The 17485-nt window shown below is 43.6% G+C and overlaps 1 protein-coding gene across 5 annotated transcripts in view; it reads left to right on the top strand.

The window, feature by feature from the left end:
• The window catches only part of LOC140388135 (GTPase KRas), an 80807-nt gene that overhangs the window by 46999 nt on the left and 16323 nt on the right, over positions 1–17485 (top strand). For all 5 annotated transcript variants that reach the window (XM_072471840.1, XM_072471837.1, XM_072471836.1 and 2 more), the window contains exon 2: positions 15417–15548. In XM_072471840.1, coding sequence (XP_072327941.1) covers positions 15438–15548 — 111 coding nt within the window. In that variant the 5' untranslated portion in view covers positions 15417–15437. The remainder of the gene's footprint in view (positions 1–15416; positions 15549–17485) is intronic.

The following is a 17485-nucleotide window of genomic DNA, read 5'->3' as shown; positions in this document are numbered from 1 at the left end:
TTACTGGGTTATGGGGATAGGGTGGAGGTGTTGACCTTGGGTAGGGTGCAGACTAGATGGACCGAATGGCCTCCTGCACTGTAAATTCTATGATCTATGATTGTAGTTTTGACATGTCACTGAAATCTGACCACCAACCTAACCAGGTTTGTCCCAAGGTCCCCAGGCGTCCACCATGGCCCATTTATTTGCCAGTGCTGTGAACCTGGAAGACCCTTGTCATGAATTTACACACAGGTGAGAAATACAAGAAGGTTGTCGGACACCTGTAATAGGACACAAGTGTCTTTGGGTAGCAGCATTTGTGAATGAGCAGGTCCTCTTCAGGTTATCTTCTCGTCCAAAAAGGGGGAGGGGGAAGTGCGTTTGCTTGGACATTTCTGTGAGCCATCAAGTGGCAGCCATCTTGCTGTGTGTCTGGAGTCGCATGTACGCCAGACGAGCTAAAGATAGCAGTTTCCTTCCCGAAAGGACATTAGTGAACCAGATGGGGTTTCCGCGACAATGGAAAGTTTCATGGTTGTGATTTTAGCTATGAGGAGGTGGAATAAACTTGGTTTGTTCTCACTGGAACGAAGGAGGTTGAGGGACGACTTGATAGAGGTCTACAAAATTATGAGGGGCATAGGCAGAGTGGATAGTCAGATACTTTTCCCCAGGGTAGAGAGGTCAATTACTAGGGGGTATAGGTTTAAGGTGCGAGGGGCAAGGTTTAGAGGAGTTTTATGAGGTAAGTTTTTTACACAGAGGGTAGTGGGTGCCTGGAACTCGCTGCCGGATGAGGTGGTGGAAGCAGGGATGATGGTGACAAGTAAGAGGCATCTTGACAAATACATGAATAGGATGGGAATAGAGGGATACGGACCCCGGAAGTGTAGAAGATTTTAATTTAGACAGGCAGCATGGTCGGTGTGGGCTTGGAGGGCCGAAGGGCCTGTAACTGTGCTGTACTTTTCTTTGTTATTTGTATTGAGAAGCTTTATATTTATAATTTATTAGTTAAATTTAAATTCCAGCAGCTGCTTGAACCTAGAGCATTAGCGTGGACCTCTGGTTCACTAGCTCAGTGACATTATCACTGTGCCATCATCTCCCACTTAAATGGCATCCCTCCCCACATCGTTGCCTGCCTTATTCCAGCTGCCCTCCTCCTTCCAATCCAATCTATCCCAATGTACAGGCCCTATTAATTTGGTTCTGTCACCTCAGATGCTGCCAGAGTGTTTGCAGCATTTTCTGTTTTTATTTCTGATTTTCAGCACCCACAGTATTTTGCTTTTGTTTTTCTTTAGTTTCTTCCTAGCTGAGAAGGACAGTGAGGCTGATTTATTATTTTTATTAATTTTTGGGAAGGGTTTGCATCTGCACAGTAGTGGGTATTGAACCCAGGACCTCCTTGCTTATTATGGCTTCTGTTCATCCCTGGAAAGGAGGGTTGTATAGGTATGCTTCATGCGCCAGTACTGCACATGGCCATAACCACAGCACATACTCGGCAATGTACAAATAAAATTGGAGAATGTGGTACAGTCAACTTGTGCGATCAAGCTGACCACAATCTGTTTTCCTGGGCAATCATTCAGGTTCAGCCCTGCAGTGTTGTTTTTCCATGTTACACAATTTCTGCTTGCTCCCATCATACTTCCTGCTTTGGCCAAAAGATCTGGGACTTCCCAGAGGCCCTGACTATTTGATTAACCCAAAAAAATGAGCAATGGAGCTAATATTGGGCATTTTTAAAAGTATCTTAATTTGATACTCTGTCACTTTTCCTCACCTATTTGAAAACCAGTGCCATGGAGAAGAGATTCATTTTGGATCTCGAGTCCAAAACAAACTTCCTGTTAAAGGAACAAAGGAGATTTGTCAGGAAATAGAGGTTTGGGATTTTTTTTTTAATTTATAGAGTACCCAATTATCTTTTTTTCCTATTAAGGGGCAATTTAGCATGGCCAATCCACCTGACCTGTACATCTTTGGGTTATGGGGGTGAAACCCACACAGACATGTGGAGAATGTGCAAACTCCACACGGACAGTGACCCAGGGCCGGGATTTGAACCCGGGTCCTCAGCGCTGCAGTCACCGTGCTAACCACTCCGCCACACGCCGCCCTAGGTTTGGAGTTTTTAATGTCAAAAGTACTTCAAAAATGGATATGATTAACACTGAAATACGTCATGACTTTCAAGTCCAATTTATACCAGTGAATATCATAGAAGCATGGAATTCCTACAGTGCAGGGAGACGATTTGGCCCATCGAGTCTGCTCCAATGCTCTGAAAGACCACCCTCACTGGGCCCACTCCTCCACAAACCCATAACCCCACCCAACCAAGAAAGTGCTGCCATACACTTTCCTTTCATTTAACATTTTTCTGATTGGTAATTAATCTGGAAGACTGCTTAGGGTTGGAACGTTTGTATATACAGGCCTAACAAATCCGTTAAAGTCAAATTGTTTAAAATCCCAACTGTACATTCAGTCTTGTCCAGTGCTTGAAATTTTAAGTCAACTTAAGATGCCTGTTGACTCTTGATATCACATCACAATTCGACATCGCACCAAAAGAAAAAGTGCTGTTCAGATTTTCTTTTTTTTTTTAAAGTGACCAAAACCAGTCCATGTGCATCTAAAACTGATGTTTGGTACAGTCAAAAAAGCTCACACTACTGCATTCAGGTCAGGCGTAAGGCATTCAGCTCCTCCAGCCTGCTACACCATTCCATCAAATCATGGTCGCACCATCTCAACTCCATTCACCTGCCTTTTCTTGCATATCATCAAATGTTCTTTTAATCTGACGTGTCTGGGATTTCTTTGACATTTTCCAGGCACTTTGCTTGAATCCACAGACTACCTACAGTGCAGAAGGAGGCCATTCGGCTCATCAAGCCTGCACTGACCTTTCGAGCACTCAATCCCGACCCACACCCCCGCCCTGTCCCCGTAACATTGTGCATTGATCATGGCCTAACCTGCACATCTTTGAACTGTGGGAGGAAACCAGAGTACCTGGAGGAAACCTACGCAGACACAGGGAGAACGTACAAACTCTTAACACCAAGGCCGGAATCGAATCTGGCTTCCTGGTGCTGTTGTGAAGCAGCAGTGCTAACCAATGTGCCACCCTGCTCCTCGATCTAGTTATTTAGATGATGGCAGTCCGATTAAAGTGTCCTGACACTGGTGGCAGTTCTTGATTTCAAAGATCCCATATCAATTAGAAAAGATTTGTGAGTGGCTTACTAGTTTAGTTTATTTTATCTCGTCTTGCTGATGGCCACTCTGCCCCAACTACACATTTCACCATATTGGCTGCTCAAAGAACCAGAGAGGTAGGTGCAGCACTTGAAGCTGTGTCTGGTCTTGCCCTTTCCTCAAGCAAGCCCCTCATTCCCTCCGGCCTGGTCAAAATCCCCACTTTCGCCTCCATTTTGCCTAGGCTGAAAAATGGCTTATTCACCCCGTCTAACTTTGTCTGACCTGTCCTTTCTTCTTCCCATCATCAACTTCCCTTTCCACGTAAAAGTTCCCAAACCACAACACTATCTCACTTAGGGGCCCAACCTGTTGCAAAAATTAGGTGTTTTTTGTTCTGGAAGCTGCTTTTTCAAAATATCAAAATTAGGCAAAATGACAACTGGTTAAAGTTAATCTCAAAACAATGTGTGTGTTTTTGTTATAGTTTCCACAGTAAAATATCAGGCAGGAGATCAAAAATGTCTTTCAAAAGATACACCATGATTACTTTCGTTCAAATTTGATGTCCCACTTTGAATTGCTTGCGATTAAGAATGTCGCAGTAGTTCAATGTGATAGAAAAGAGACCTGTTCCCGGAACCAATGGGCGGCACAGTGGTCAGCACTGCTGCATCACAGCACCAGGGACTGGGTTCGATTCTAACATCGGTGGTGACTGTGGAGTTTGCACATTCTCCCCTTGCCTGTGTGGGTTTCCTTCAGGTGCTCTGGTTTCCTCCCACAGTCCAAAGATGTGCATGGGAGGCAGTGGCGTAGTGGTATTGCCGCTGGCCTTGTATGCCACGGTATTTCTCTGGGGACTCTGGTTTGAATCCCACCATGGCAAATGGTGAAATTTGAATTCCGTAACATTCTGGAATTACATGTCTGATGATGACCATGAAACCATTGTCGTTAAAAAACCCATCTGGTTCACTAATGTCCTTTTAGGGGAGGAAATCTGTTGTCCTTACCAGGGATGGCCCACATGTGACTCCAAATTCACAGTAATTCCCTATAAAATGCCCTCTGGGATGGACCAAATGACCTCCTTCTGCATTGTCTGGATTCTGTAAAAGGCAAATTTAAAAACCTCAAGAAACAAGTTTATATTTTTGAAAGTGAATAATTTAGTGATTTTGTAATCAAACACATACATCATGATGGACACACTAACAGGCAAATCAGAGTACACAACACCACAACCAATCACAGACAAGAACACCAACCACATAAAAAGCACGAGCACGACACCTGGAGTCAGTTGGTCTGGGTAGAAGGGAACAAGAAAGAGCTGTTGAAACACCACAAGCAGGGAGCCCCCCACGTGCAGAGCACTCCGAGCATGCTGACGTGCAGTCAGAATGTCGATGTGCCTGCAATCTCACCCAAGCCTATTTGGATAATCCTCTGTACCTACACTCAGTTCTAGGTGACTTACTGGTCCCTCAGCTTCCCTAATCGAGAAGGCCTTTTTGCTCCATGTCCTCTGCTATTCTACTCCAAAGCGACTGCCGTACCTCCCTTTTTAAAAAATAACTTGTCCTTGCCCTCTGGTCTATCTTTACTTACTGCACAGAACCCACCATTTTGTCAGATTTCCTGAGATGTTCTTGGAGCAGGAGCTCTCATTTACCGATGTGCTCTTCTGTGAGACTACCACTATTACAATTTAAACAAAAAGAACATAAATTCTGTGGCTAACTCTCTTTTCATAACTTGACATTTCTTGCTATTGATTTTCCTCTGGCACTATAATTTTGTTGTCTGCTGGGCTTGGCAGGATAATTTGGTCTGTTTGAAAAGTTCACAGCGACAATTGCACCTTGTTACCTCATCAAGTACCTCAATGCAATGAATTTTGAATTCTGGGTTGAGCGCTGGTGCTGTTGTCCAGCTGAGGATGGGAAGAGACTGACTGGAGCTTATATTGCTATCTAACTCTGACAGTCTCGCATTCAACTGCATCTTGAATACCTCTAATGACTTAACTCTACCAGCTGCTGGTTATTCCAAACAATTTGTACCCTTTTGAATAAAGCTCTGTAACGTTTATGTTCCAAATGTACTCTTCAGTTGCTTCAATTTATGAACTTTGATCCTACTGGCCTGACATTTGAAATACATTACAAGATAACTGTTTGGCTTTCTTTCCCCTTTCCTCTGGACCACAGTAGCTGAGCTTGCCTGATCTTTCTCCACAACTTGTCCCCTTTTTATTTGGAATTGTTCTTGTGACTGCTCCTTACCTACTTCAATGGATGTGTGGTGAATGTAAATACAGTTAATTCACCAATTATGTTCTATGTTATTAACCCTGTGGGTTTTATCTGTGGGCCATTGCATGGCTTCACCCACAGGGGAAGATGTTGGAGGATGTTGGAGCATGTATGAGCTCAGGCCATATCAATTTAGGGTGGCCAATCCACTTAACCTTTGAAGGAGTATAAGAGTAGCTGGCCTGTGGGACTGTCCTCAGTATGTACCAGTCGCAGGCAGGCAAAGTTGATAGTTAATTAAAATCACGGTTTTACTCCGACATGAGTCCTTGAGTGAATTGATGGTCGCATCAGGATGTTTGTCCTTTTTTGTGCTATGGTAGCCAGAATTGAGCGCAATTGTACTCTAAAACACTCGGTACATCCTCCACTCCCTGCAGTTTCTCACCCTGCTCCCGCACCTCAGCCAATGCCCTCGACACCGCCGCCTTCACCGGGGCAATAGTCTCCACCGCCACCTTCGATGCTGCCATCATCTCCTTCCTCATCACCTCCATATGCTTTGCGAACTGTTTTACAAGTTCCAAGGCCATCACCTCAGTCATCCTTTCTGTTGTGAACAGTGCGGCCCCACCCAGCTTCCGCCATCCTTCCAGTTGCTGGGCAGATCCTTTCACTCGGCAGCAAACTTTCACACATTTTCACAGCGGCGTTCCTTTGGGTTTTGGACATCCTTCTTCCTTATGTCTTCCTGGGGCTGGTTTAGCACAGTGGGCTGAACAGCTGGCTTGTAATGCAGAACAAGGCCAACAGTGCGGGTTCAGTTCCTGGTACCGGCCTCCCCGAACAGGCGCCGGAATGTGGCAACTAGGGGCTTTTCACAGTAATTTAATTGAAGCCTACTTGTGACAATACGCGATTATTATTATTATATTATTATTATTCCTGCACTTATTTAATGAAAAATTGCCCCTGGGACCGGGCAGCCTCGAGCAAGAGCCATCCAACGTGCGACCTCCTCCTACATGCCGCCACCGGAAGTCTTCATTCTTGATTCTGTTGATTTTTTAAACAGGCCGTAACAAGGTAACGCCAGCAGTCGGGGTGGAATCGTTGGGATTGCCCTTGCTGGTAGGAATCCTGCATACGATGTTTAGGATATCTCTAAATTATTTGCAAGATTAAACCAGGCTTTTTTGGAGCGATAATTATGCATTCCACTGATGTTATTTTAAAAAAACATTTCAACACTATGTACCATTTTTGTGGTTCTTCAGTCTTTCCGGTTCTCATAATCTCACAATATCCCATACCATCTAGAAGGACAGAGCAGCAGATACCTGGGAACCCCATCACCTGGAGGTTCCCCTCCAAGTCACTAACCACCCTGACTTGGAAATATATCGGCATTCCTTCACTGTCGATGGGACAAAATCCTGGAATTCCCTCCCTAACAGCACATGGGTGTATCTGCACCTCGAGGTTTGCAGCGGTTTAAGACAGCTCACCACCACCCTCTGAAGGACAACTAGGGATGGGCAATTATGCTGGCCTAACCAGCGATGCCCACATCCCGTAAGTGAATTTAAAAAAAAATCCACAACAGACGTCAGACTGGTCGGCTTTCCATTTCCTCGTGGCCAGGCATTGGAAATTGCTACTGTTGGGAATATAACCATGTGCAGGCAGGGGCTGCCATTGAATCAAGTGTCAGCAGGTTGAAATAAACCGATAATGGAGCCATGTGTTTAAAATGAATTTGGCTTGTGAATTTCAGCAGGCATGCAATGCTGGTGTGTTATTTGGAGTGTGTCCGTAGAAATAGTTTTGATTTTTTTTTTTTTTTTTACAGCTTCAGTATCAATCATGGCAAATTTCTTTTTAATTAAAAAAATTTAGAGTACCCAATTTTTTTTTCCAATTAAGGGGCAATTTAGGGTGGCCAATCCACTTAACCTGCACATTTTTGGGTTGTGGGGGTGAAACCCACGCAAACGTGGGGAGAATGTGCAAACTCCACACGGACAGTGACCCGAGCCAGGGTTTGAACCCGGGTCCTCAGCGCCGTAGTCCCAGTGCTAACCACTGCGCCACATGCCCCCCCCCCCCCCGTATAGGTTGATATTATGTGTTGTCTGAGAGATGTGCATGTTTTTTCAATGCAACCTGTCTTCACTCACCCCCCCCCCCCCCGATCACCATGGTAACTGGAGTTTCTGCCGCGAGTGAGACTAGTGCTAACCACTGTGCCACATGCCGCCCCATCATGGCATATTTCTAATTGGGTGGCTGTCGATATCCTTTAATTGTCAGGAGTACTATCAAGCTATGTGATGGGAACTCGCTAGTTAACAGCAGAGGTGAAAATATTCAACAATTATTGGAATGCAACTGAACGATACAAACCAAGTTGCATGGGATAAAGCATTAAAGTGGGGAAATAGCAAATTGTGCCGTTCTTGGGTGTGACCGAAGCACCACGCTAACAGCCAGATGCGCTAACCGATTGTGCCACAGAGGTGGCAATCGTTACTAAAACCAGAATAAAGCATGGGAAATTTATGGTCGGTACATGGGAACAGTTGGTCTGTTCCATTCCACAAACATCCATTCAATGTCATTGCTGAATCTCCCATTAACAACATTGTGGGTGTGGGGGGGGGGGGGGCAATTGAAAATAAACTGAACTGGACCAGTCAAATAAGTACAATGGCGAAAAGGGCAGGTCAGAGGCTGGGAAGTCTTGGCGTGTAACCTGCCGCCTGTCTTATCATCTACAAGCCACAAGTCTGGAGTGCAGTGGAATACTCTCCACTTGCTTGGATGCATTTAGTTCCAGCAATACTCGAAGTTCACTGCCACCTAGGACAAAGCAGCCCACTTGATTGACACCCCCTCCGCCAGTATAAATATTCACTCCTGCCACCACCGATGCACATATATACATGGTGCATTGCATACCTGTTGACAGTACCATCCAAACCTGCGGCCTCTACCACCTAAGAAAGGGACAGCAGATGCAGGGAGGCGGTGATGTAGCGGTATTGTCACTGGACTAGTTGACCAGGGACCCAGATTATTGCTCTGAGGATCCAGATTTAAATCCCACCACTGCATATGGTGAAATTTGAATTTAATATAATCTGGAATTAAAAGTCTCATGATGACCATGAAACCCTTGTCGATTGTTGTTAAAACCCATCTGGTTCACTAATGTTCTTGAGGGAAGGAAATCCGTACCTGGTCTGGCCTACATGTGACTCTAGACCCACAGCAATGTAGTTGACTCTTAACTGCCCCCTCAAGGGCAATTAGGGATGGGCAATAAATGCTGGCCCTGCCAGCGACGGCCATGTCCCATGAATGAACCATCCTGACTTGGAAATATTTCACCGTTCCTTCTCTGTTGCTGGGTCAAAATCCTGAAACTCCCTTCCTGTCGATGTACCTACACTACATAGAATTGTAAAGTCTCTACAGTGCAGAAGGAGGCCATTCAGCCCATCGAGTCTATATTGACCCTCTGACAGAGCACCCTAGCTAGGCCAACTCCTCCACAAACCCATAACTACACTAACCTTTGGAAACTAAGGGGCAAGTTAGCATGGCCAATCCACCTAACCTGCACATCTTTGGACTGTGGGAGGAAACCGGAGCACCCGGACGAAACCCACACAGACACAGGGCGAACGTGAAAACTCCACACAGACAATCACCCAAGGCCAAATTCAAACCCGAGTCCCTAGCACTGAGGCAGCAGTGCGAACCAATGTGCCACCATCCCGCCCTTCCTGCAGCTGTTCAAGAAGGGCATTTACTACCACCACCACCACCTCTTCGAGGGCAATTTGGATGGGCAACAAATAGGCCAAGTCAGTGACTCCCACATCCTGTGAAAGAATAGAAAACTACATTCGGAAATCTGACCTATTCATCTCGCTGGCTGCACAACGAAGAATGGGACCCTTGTCACTGGTTGAAGCAAACTTTAAAATCCATTTTTTCCTAATTTCACATAGTAAAATACAAAAATTCCCTATTTCAGCTTCAGTCTCCAGTTTCCTGCAGTGAATTGTCTTTGTAGTTGTACCCCCACTTTAAAAAACTAAACTGCGGAAATCCTGTGGTGGTCCATATGATGAGGTAGTGGATGGGCTGTTTAATTATCCCTATAAGGAAAGGTCTTGCATTTATAGAATTTCCCACAACCTCATGACATCCCAAAGTGTTTTGCGATCAATTAAGTACTTTTAGTGTAGCTACGTTTGTATTGTGGGAAAGATGTGCACAGCAAGATCCCACAAGCAGCAATGAGATGTGCGACAAGATTCTGTTTTATGGGTCGATGGGTAAACATCTGGGAAACGCTTTTGCTCTTAGAAGGATCCTGTGGCATTATTTCAGTGTCTTCCTGAGAGGGCAGAAAGGAAAATAATGTTTCTTCCACAGGATGATACCTCCCACTGTCAGCCTGCATTGTGTTCAAGTCTCTGGGGTATTTTCCTACATTCCTTCAGACTTTTGAGGCCAGAATGTACTTGTGAGCTACATCTAGCAATGGCTGCTGTTTTGTGGTCACTAAACATGTATGTCTAAATGTTTTTACTGGACTACTACAGGAAGTGTGGGTACCTTTTTGGGTTTGGATTAATTATTGGTATGTACAGGATATAACTGAATATACACTGGTATATTGGGTATACCAGTCTGCAACATTCGGCTAATGAAAAGCTACAATTCATATGTAACATGATTGGGGACTAAGTTTGCAATGACTTGGTGATATTAGTAGATAAACATAGTTAAAATGACAAAAGAATAATGTTATATCAAAGGTTATTTAAAGTAAGTGTCCTAACATTTAGTTTAAATTTATGGAGAGAGGAGTAAGATCAGAGATAAGTCAAATGTTCCATCACATATGACCAATACTGCAGTACCTTCTTGGCTAAAAGTGTGATTTTGTGCATCATGGATATTTTCATGGGTGGCACGGTAGACAAGTGGTTAGCACTGTTGCTTCACAGCGCCAGGGACCTGGGTTCGATTTGCGGCTTGGGTCACTGTCTGTGCGGAGTCTGTAAGTGTCTGCACGAGTTTCCTCCGGGTGCTCCAGTTCCCTCCCACAAATCCCGAAAGACGTGCTGTTAGGTGAATTCGACATTCTGAAATCTCCTCCTGTGTACCTGAACAGGCGCTGGAGTGTGGTGACGAGGGGATTTTCACAGTAACTTCATTGCAGTGTTAATGTAAGCCTACTTGTGACATTAATAAAGATTATTATTATTGTAAATCCGTTACAACACGTCTGCACTGTTTACAGTCCAACTAAATGGAGTTTATTCTCACAAAGCCATACACTAACTGGAAGATATTTAATGTCGGATTAAGTAGCTAAGATTCAATTTTTTCTTTGGCAAGGGACATGAAACCTAATCTGGGAGCACCTCCCCTTAAAAATAATTTACAGTACACCTAAAAATATCACTGCAGCAATTTCAGTGGAAACTGAAACAAGTGACCGTTCTATCAAATTTGTAAGTACATGTTCAATGGGTGGAGTGCTAGGTGTGGTAATGATGAGAGACTGGGTGGACTGTGGTAGGTTGAAATACCAGTGGCAATGTTTGGGTGTATTGGGTAGAGGGGGACCACTGGGAAGAAAATGTTGGTGGATGTGGTATCTGTAGAAAGTAGGTTGCTGAGGACTATTTGGATGATTGGTGATTTGGTAGGGTGGTGGTAGTTAGGGGATAGAAAGTTGAGAGAGCAGAGGATGTTCCAGTCTGGAATGTTGGTTGGTGAAGGATAGTATTGGATGTTGCTCAAGTGCACCATTTATTTAGTTGAACATTACAGGCATACAGCTCTGAACAGAACCATACCACAGTTTGTGTCCTCCTGTTTGTCAAGTTAACACCTCCAATTAACCCCCACCATCTGCTTAATATTAAACAATCAATATACAATTAAGAGGGTTGGGGGGTGAGATGTGGGTGCTTGGTATTGTGAATGGATGGAGATGCTGTAAGAGGCAAGAGTCTAGAATCAATCCTGTTCAAAGCCTTGAAGAGTTTTATGCAGCAGTAACCTATATTTAGGTGTTAAGACCCATTACAGACTTTCTTTTATGGTGGGTGAATTTGTTTTTAAGACCTGACTCCCGCAATCCAAACTGATGCCAAGGGACTCCTCCCTGTCCTGCAGTCATCAAGTCTGCACTCTTGCATCAGCATTCTTGGTCTGACACATTTTACAAAGTTTTTTGAAAGCATCTGAAGGGATGGTAGGAAACCTTAAAAGGTAGGTTTCAGGTAGGAACGGGGGTTGGGAGGAATGTAGAAGTAGCAGTGAGGACACCTGGCTACATCAGATCAGGCTCCATTGTGACAGTGCACTCTGGGCCATCGACTCGACTTAGAAGCTTTGAGGTGGGTCATGTTGATAGTAAAGCAGCACCACCTGCCTTGTTGAGACAAACTTGAGGCCCAGAGTTAAGGGAGCAGCAATGCCTCCTGCCTTAGAGAGAGAACCTGGAAGCTTCAGTCAGAAGTGAAATAAGAGATGAAGGGGTTTGGGGGGTAAATTCCAAACTGATCTGTGGAAATGTTCCAGTGAGTGAGTGGTCAGTCTATGGAATAGGCTGTCGGGAGATGGTGGCGATGGGTTGTTTTGATTCATTCAAATGCAAATACTGTTATGAAAATATAATTTTAAGATGCAGTATATTAGTAATTTGAGACGTGATGTATGGGAAATGTAACCTGCTTTGGAAAGAGCAGGTAACCTCGAACCTATGGTCCCCAAAGCTCTGCTCTACTGGGGTTTTCCTCACCTTGTGTCTGGGTCTGCTGAAGACTCATTGAATGAGATTGATTGTCATGATATTTCACCTTCGTTATACATAGAAATTGGACGCAGGAGTAGGCCTTTCGGGCCTGCTATTATCTTTGTATCATGCACTACAGGATGGTAGTTGGTGAACCAGATAACTTTTGGTCTTTGTTCAGGAATTTCTGTAACTTTTGTGTTTCAACTGTGAGCGAGAGAGCCATCACAAAAACAAAGGTGACATTGAGAGGCAGGGTAAAGGACTTTTGACACAAGCTGATATCTTTTGCATTGCTCATGTTTAATTACTAGCTGATATCTTTCACACTGCTCATATTTAAAGAGGGTATCAAAGGAATAGTTTTTACGCCCAGTAGTTTCAACAGAAAAATTGCTTTATCAACAGAATACATGGCTCTGGGAGCACCAGGAAGTCTGGCTGTACTAGGATGGATCTCAGTACCTAGCAGTATTTCAGATAGTTCTGGGTATATGGTGACTGTGGCTGGGTTTAGGGTGACTGTGATGTGAGGGATCTTGGGAGTGTTGGGGTGGGTCCTGAGCCTAGGGAGCATTGCAAGAAAGGTCTTGACAGATTATTAAAAGGTTCTGGGATTCAGGGAGCATTGTGAGAATCTGTGAACACTGGAATGGTGGTCATTTGAGGGAAATAGCTGGCAGGGCTATGGAGATCGAGCAAGGGAATGGGAATGGGATTGACTGGATTGTTCTTTGGAGAGCTGGCATCAATGTGATGGAATGAAATGAATGGCCTCTTGTTCTGTTGCACAAAGTGTCTTGGTCATTGAATACCTATGCTCTGAGAGCTCCACTGTTACTGCAGATTACTATTGGCACGTTGCTGCTTTATTTTTGAATATGACTTGAGCAAGAATTTAAATTGTTTTGTGGGAACCAGTTTGTTCAAATTTCCTAACTGGCCTTTTTGGTAAGAACCAAAATAGTTTCACCAGGAGGTACAGGTCAGCCAACATCTTATGGAATGGCAAAACCGGCTACAGGAGCTGAATGGCCATGTGTATCATGAAATGAAACAAGTTCTGGTGTCTGATGCGCTGAGTAATCTGAACTGCTACAGACTTTTATTTTTTAGCATTATCTGTCACTGTGACACTCCCAAGTATTTTCAGTAGAATTTTGTTCCATTTAGGTGTGGCTTAGTGCTCTCCTCTGGGTTTTGACTGTGGTTTTATGGGAATTGGAGCTGATGGGTAGAGGTTCCTGGCAGGAATATACAAACCAACCCTTCCTGCAATTGAACTGCACCTACCCAGAATCTCTTTATAAATATACACACGATATTTTAAAACTATTTTTAGCCATGGCTGAGACGCTGCATCTGAAAATTAAATTGACTTAATTTCATGCCTGTAATCTGCTCAGCACAATTCAATGGGGCAATTTAACTTTGTCTCAAAATATCTGATTGTATTAAACCATTGGGAGATAGCTTTGAAGAGTCTCCATTTATTGTTTCTCCTAGATCAAATGTGTGTGTATGCGTACTCCATGGTGTTTACTCTGGGGCATGTGTGTCTCCGCCTCTGGGACGGAGTGCATGGTGTGCATGTCTGCTTTTTCCCCTCCACTCTTGTGCTATCCCTACCCAAACTTGTAAACCACAGGTCAAAATAGTTCTCGAGGGTTTTACTCTACGTTTTGGGAAAAAATCCAAATCTTGATCTAAGGTTTTTTTATTCTCTGTTGGTATTTCAGTCTCTGGGAGGGACTGGATAATTGAAAAACTGGAGTCTGTCTTGTGATCAGGTCCGAGAACACTTCTGGTGTTGTTGCCAACCTTTTAACTAATGACGTGAATTTCTGGGAATTCAAGAACATGCCCATCAACATTACACACTTGTTCGTTTTTTAAAAAGTTATTTACTTCAATAATTTAGTACTCCTGACATTCAATGGTAACTCTAAAGTTGTCTTGGGAAATCTTGTGATATGCAATAATTCGGCCTTCTGTCTTTTTTTGTGACACATAAATGATTTCTGGCAGTGATTAAGGATAAGCTGTTGCTCATGAGTGCTGTCGTAATTATTTCTTTTGTATTGTCACATAGTGGGAGTTGAAGGGCATGGTTTGCATGGATTCTGGTATATTGTGTTACAAAAATAGAATTGACTTTTGACTCAAATGAAACTGCTTTGATTGAGGTCAAATCTTGTTGATCATCACAGATGAAGGGAGTTTTCATTAAAGAAAGAACTTATGCTTTTTCTGACAGTGGGGATTTCCAAAGTGCCATATAGTCATTGGAGCTACATAAAAGCCAATTTGCTCTCAGCAAGGCCCCATGAGGTAAATGACCAGATCATTTAAATAAAAAATATATATGATGTTGCTTGTAATATAAATGGGCCAGGCCACCAGGAGAAATCTTCAGCTCTTGCCAAAATAGTGTCGCAAAGCAGTGAAATCTTTTGCATCTAACCGAGAGGGCAGGTTAGGCCTTGGTTTGATGTCTCATCTAAGAGTATGGCACCCCCTCCGATGTCTGAGAGTTTGATGTTGAGCTCAAATCTCTTGTGGTAAGTGAGCGCCAGTGAGCCATGGCTGACACCTAAATCTAGCGCAGCATTTGCTGAATAATCTTGCACGGTTTATAGTATTAGGTGACCAGTTTTAATATATCCTGCTGGTTTGACCTGAGTTTTTGTGTTGGTTGCATGTCATCATGCAATCTAATTAAATGGTGGAGAAGTCCCAAAGGACTTGTCCTTGGGTGTGTAGCTGTTGCTGGCAAGGGTGGCATTTATTGTCCGTCCCTGACTGGTATCCTCAGCATTACAACTGAGAGCCGGTCATGTTAGTGTGGAATTTGAGTCTCCCGCAGGCCAGTTTAGGGAAGGATGGCAGGTTTCTTTCCCTAAGGGACATGAAGGAGCCAGTTCCTTTTACCACAATTTAGCAACTTCACTAACTTTCACTGATACCAATTTTTTATTTCCAGAGTTTTTTTTCTCAAGAACGGAATTGAAATTTGGGGTTTGAGCTCTTATTTGCTGGGTTGATAGCCCGATAACACCACCACTGTGTGGCCACGTCTACTGCTGTTCCAATGCCGCTAATAATTTCGCCTTTCCCATACACAGGTCTGTCCCTGATCAAGAAAGATGACCGAGTATAAACTGGTGGTGGTCGGAGCTGGTGGCGTAGGCAAAAGTGCTTTGACGATCCAACTTATTCAGAACCATTTTGTAGATGAGTATGATCCCACGATAGAAGTAAGTTTTCTTGTTCCTTCTTGAGATATCCGTGTTTATGTTTAAACTTTGCTCATTAACTTCAAAGTGATGGTAACATTCACCTTTTTTAACTAAGCTATCTATGCTGCTCAATAGTATTCTAAGATGTTTGTCCACCTTGAGGGGGCAGCCGGGCCTTGTTTTGATTTTGGACTCGCTTTTAAATCTCGATAAACACGAGATAAAACCAGGATCATTCCCAAAAGCACTAAAATGTACAGTACAAAAAGGTGGGCACCTTTAACAATGCAGCAGTGCCTCACAGAGAGAGAATGCAAATTTTCAGTGGGCAGAATAATCTGAAACAAACTTCCTGGCCTGATTACACTTGTCATTAGTGAAATTCCCAATTAACATTCCTGGATACAGAACTTGTAGATTTATTGATGTATAAGATTTTTTTGCCCTAGCTCTTGAACTTCGAAAGGTTGGCCACCCCTGCTATTGATTAAGAATTCAAAGACTTGCTTTACATGGGCGACACTGCTGATTCGTAGCATCAGGGATCCGGGTTCAATTCTATCCTTGGGTGACTGTGTGGAGTTTGCAGTTTCTCCCCGTGTCTGCATGGGTTTCCTCCGGTTTCTCCCACAGTCCAAAAATATGCAGGTTGGGTGGATTGGCTGCGCTATATTGCCCCATAGTGTCCTAAATGCTAGGTGGGGTTCCGGGGATAGGGCAGGGGAGTGGGCAAGGGTAGTTTGCTCTTTCAGATGATCGGTGCAGATTCAAATGGCCTCCTTCTGCACTGTAGGGATTCCATGAAAATATGAGGCTAAATTCTTACAGTAAAGACAGTTTCAGTAAGTGGAAAGAAATTTGGAATAAGTAGAAACCGTGTGAAATGGATTCTATTTGTTCTCTTTTAGGTTATTTTCATTATTTCTGCCTTTTTAAAAATTGATAATCCTTACTTCTTGGGTAAAATGGGTGAGCCCCTAGACTTTTACGTAGCTCATATTGATCTTCATCTCTTGCATTTACTTTGTGAATAACGGACATTCAGCTACGAATATTCTACTTCCCTAAAGGAGATAAATTTATGTCCCGGTATTTTGACAGGAATGACGTGCAGCCTTGCAGTTCTGTTTCATAGACAGGGTTATTCCACTTTACCACTGAGGCCCTCTCGTGAAGGAGTTCCATTATTAAAACGTTAAGCTATTGGCCCAGACTTTGCAGTTGTAATGATGGCTTATAAAACAGTCTTTCTTTCTCATTGGAATGTATCTTTGCTGAGCGTTATGAAATGTCTCCTTAAATGTCTGCCATTGCATCTCGACTGACCTACAACTTTCCCAGTTCACTTCAGCCAGCTTTCAGCATGCCCTTTTATTTAAGTTTAAAACATTAGTCTTTTCTTTTCCCGAATTGGTGCTAGATTCTGTCCTTTTTAAAAGAAGGTAATGTCACGTTGTACTAAGGGTCACCCTTAATTAACAAAGCTACCCCACCACCTTTTCCTAGTTACCTGTCCTTCTGCGATGTTGTGTGCCCTTAACATTCAGGCCCCATCCGTGGTCACTTTGCAGCCACATCTCTGTAATGGCTATCAGGTCATAATAAGCTGATTATTGATTTGTTTTGTTACAAATGGTATGTCCCTTCAGTTACAGAGCCTTTAGTTTGTCTTTTTTATTTTTGTTGCACCCTCTGGTGCTACACTGCCTTCTGAACATGCTCTGATTATTATTACCTGATTTGCTACCTTGCTTGACTTTTCCCTTTAATTTATCTTCCTTCACTTAATCCCTCGTCCCACCGACGATTTAGTTTAAAGCTTTCCCTGACACCCTAGTTACAGGACATGCCAGAACACTGGTCCCAGCGCAGTTCAGGTGTAAATCGTCCCAATTGTATAGCTCTCACCCCCAGTACTGCCAGGCCCATGAATCAAAACCCATTTCTCGCACGCC

This window comes from Scyliorhinus torazame, chromosome 13 (genome assembly GCF_047496885.1).
Source record: "Scyliorhinus torazame isolate Kashiwa2021f chromosome 13, sScyTor2.1, whole genome shotgun sequence".
Classification (NCBI taxonomy): domain Eukaryota; kingdom Metazoa; phylum Chordata; class Chondrichthyes; order Carcharhiniformes; family Scyliorhinidae; genus Scyliorhinus; species Scyliorhinus torazame.
The sequence above is the reverse complement of the archived record's forward strand: the minus strand, read 5'-3'. Positions and strand labels throughout refer to the sequence as shown.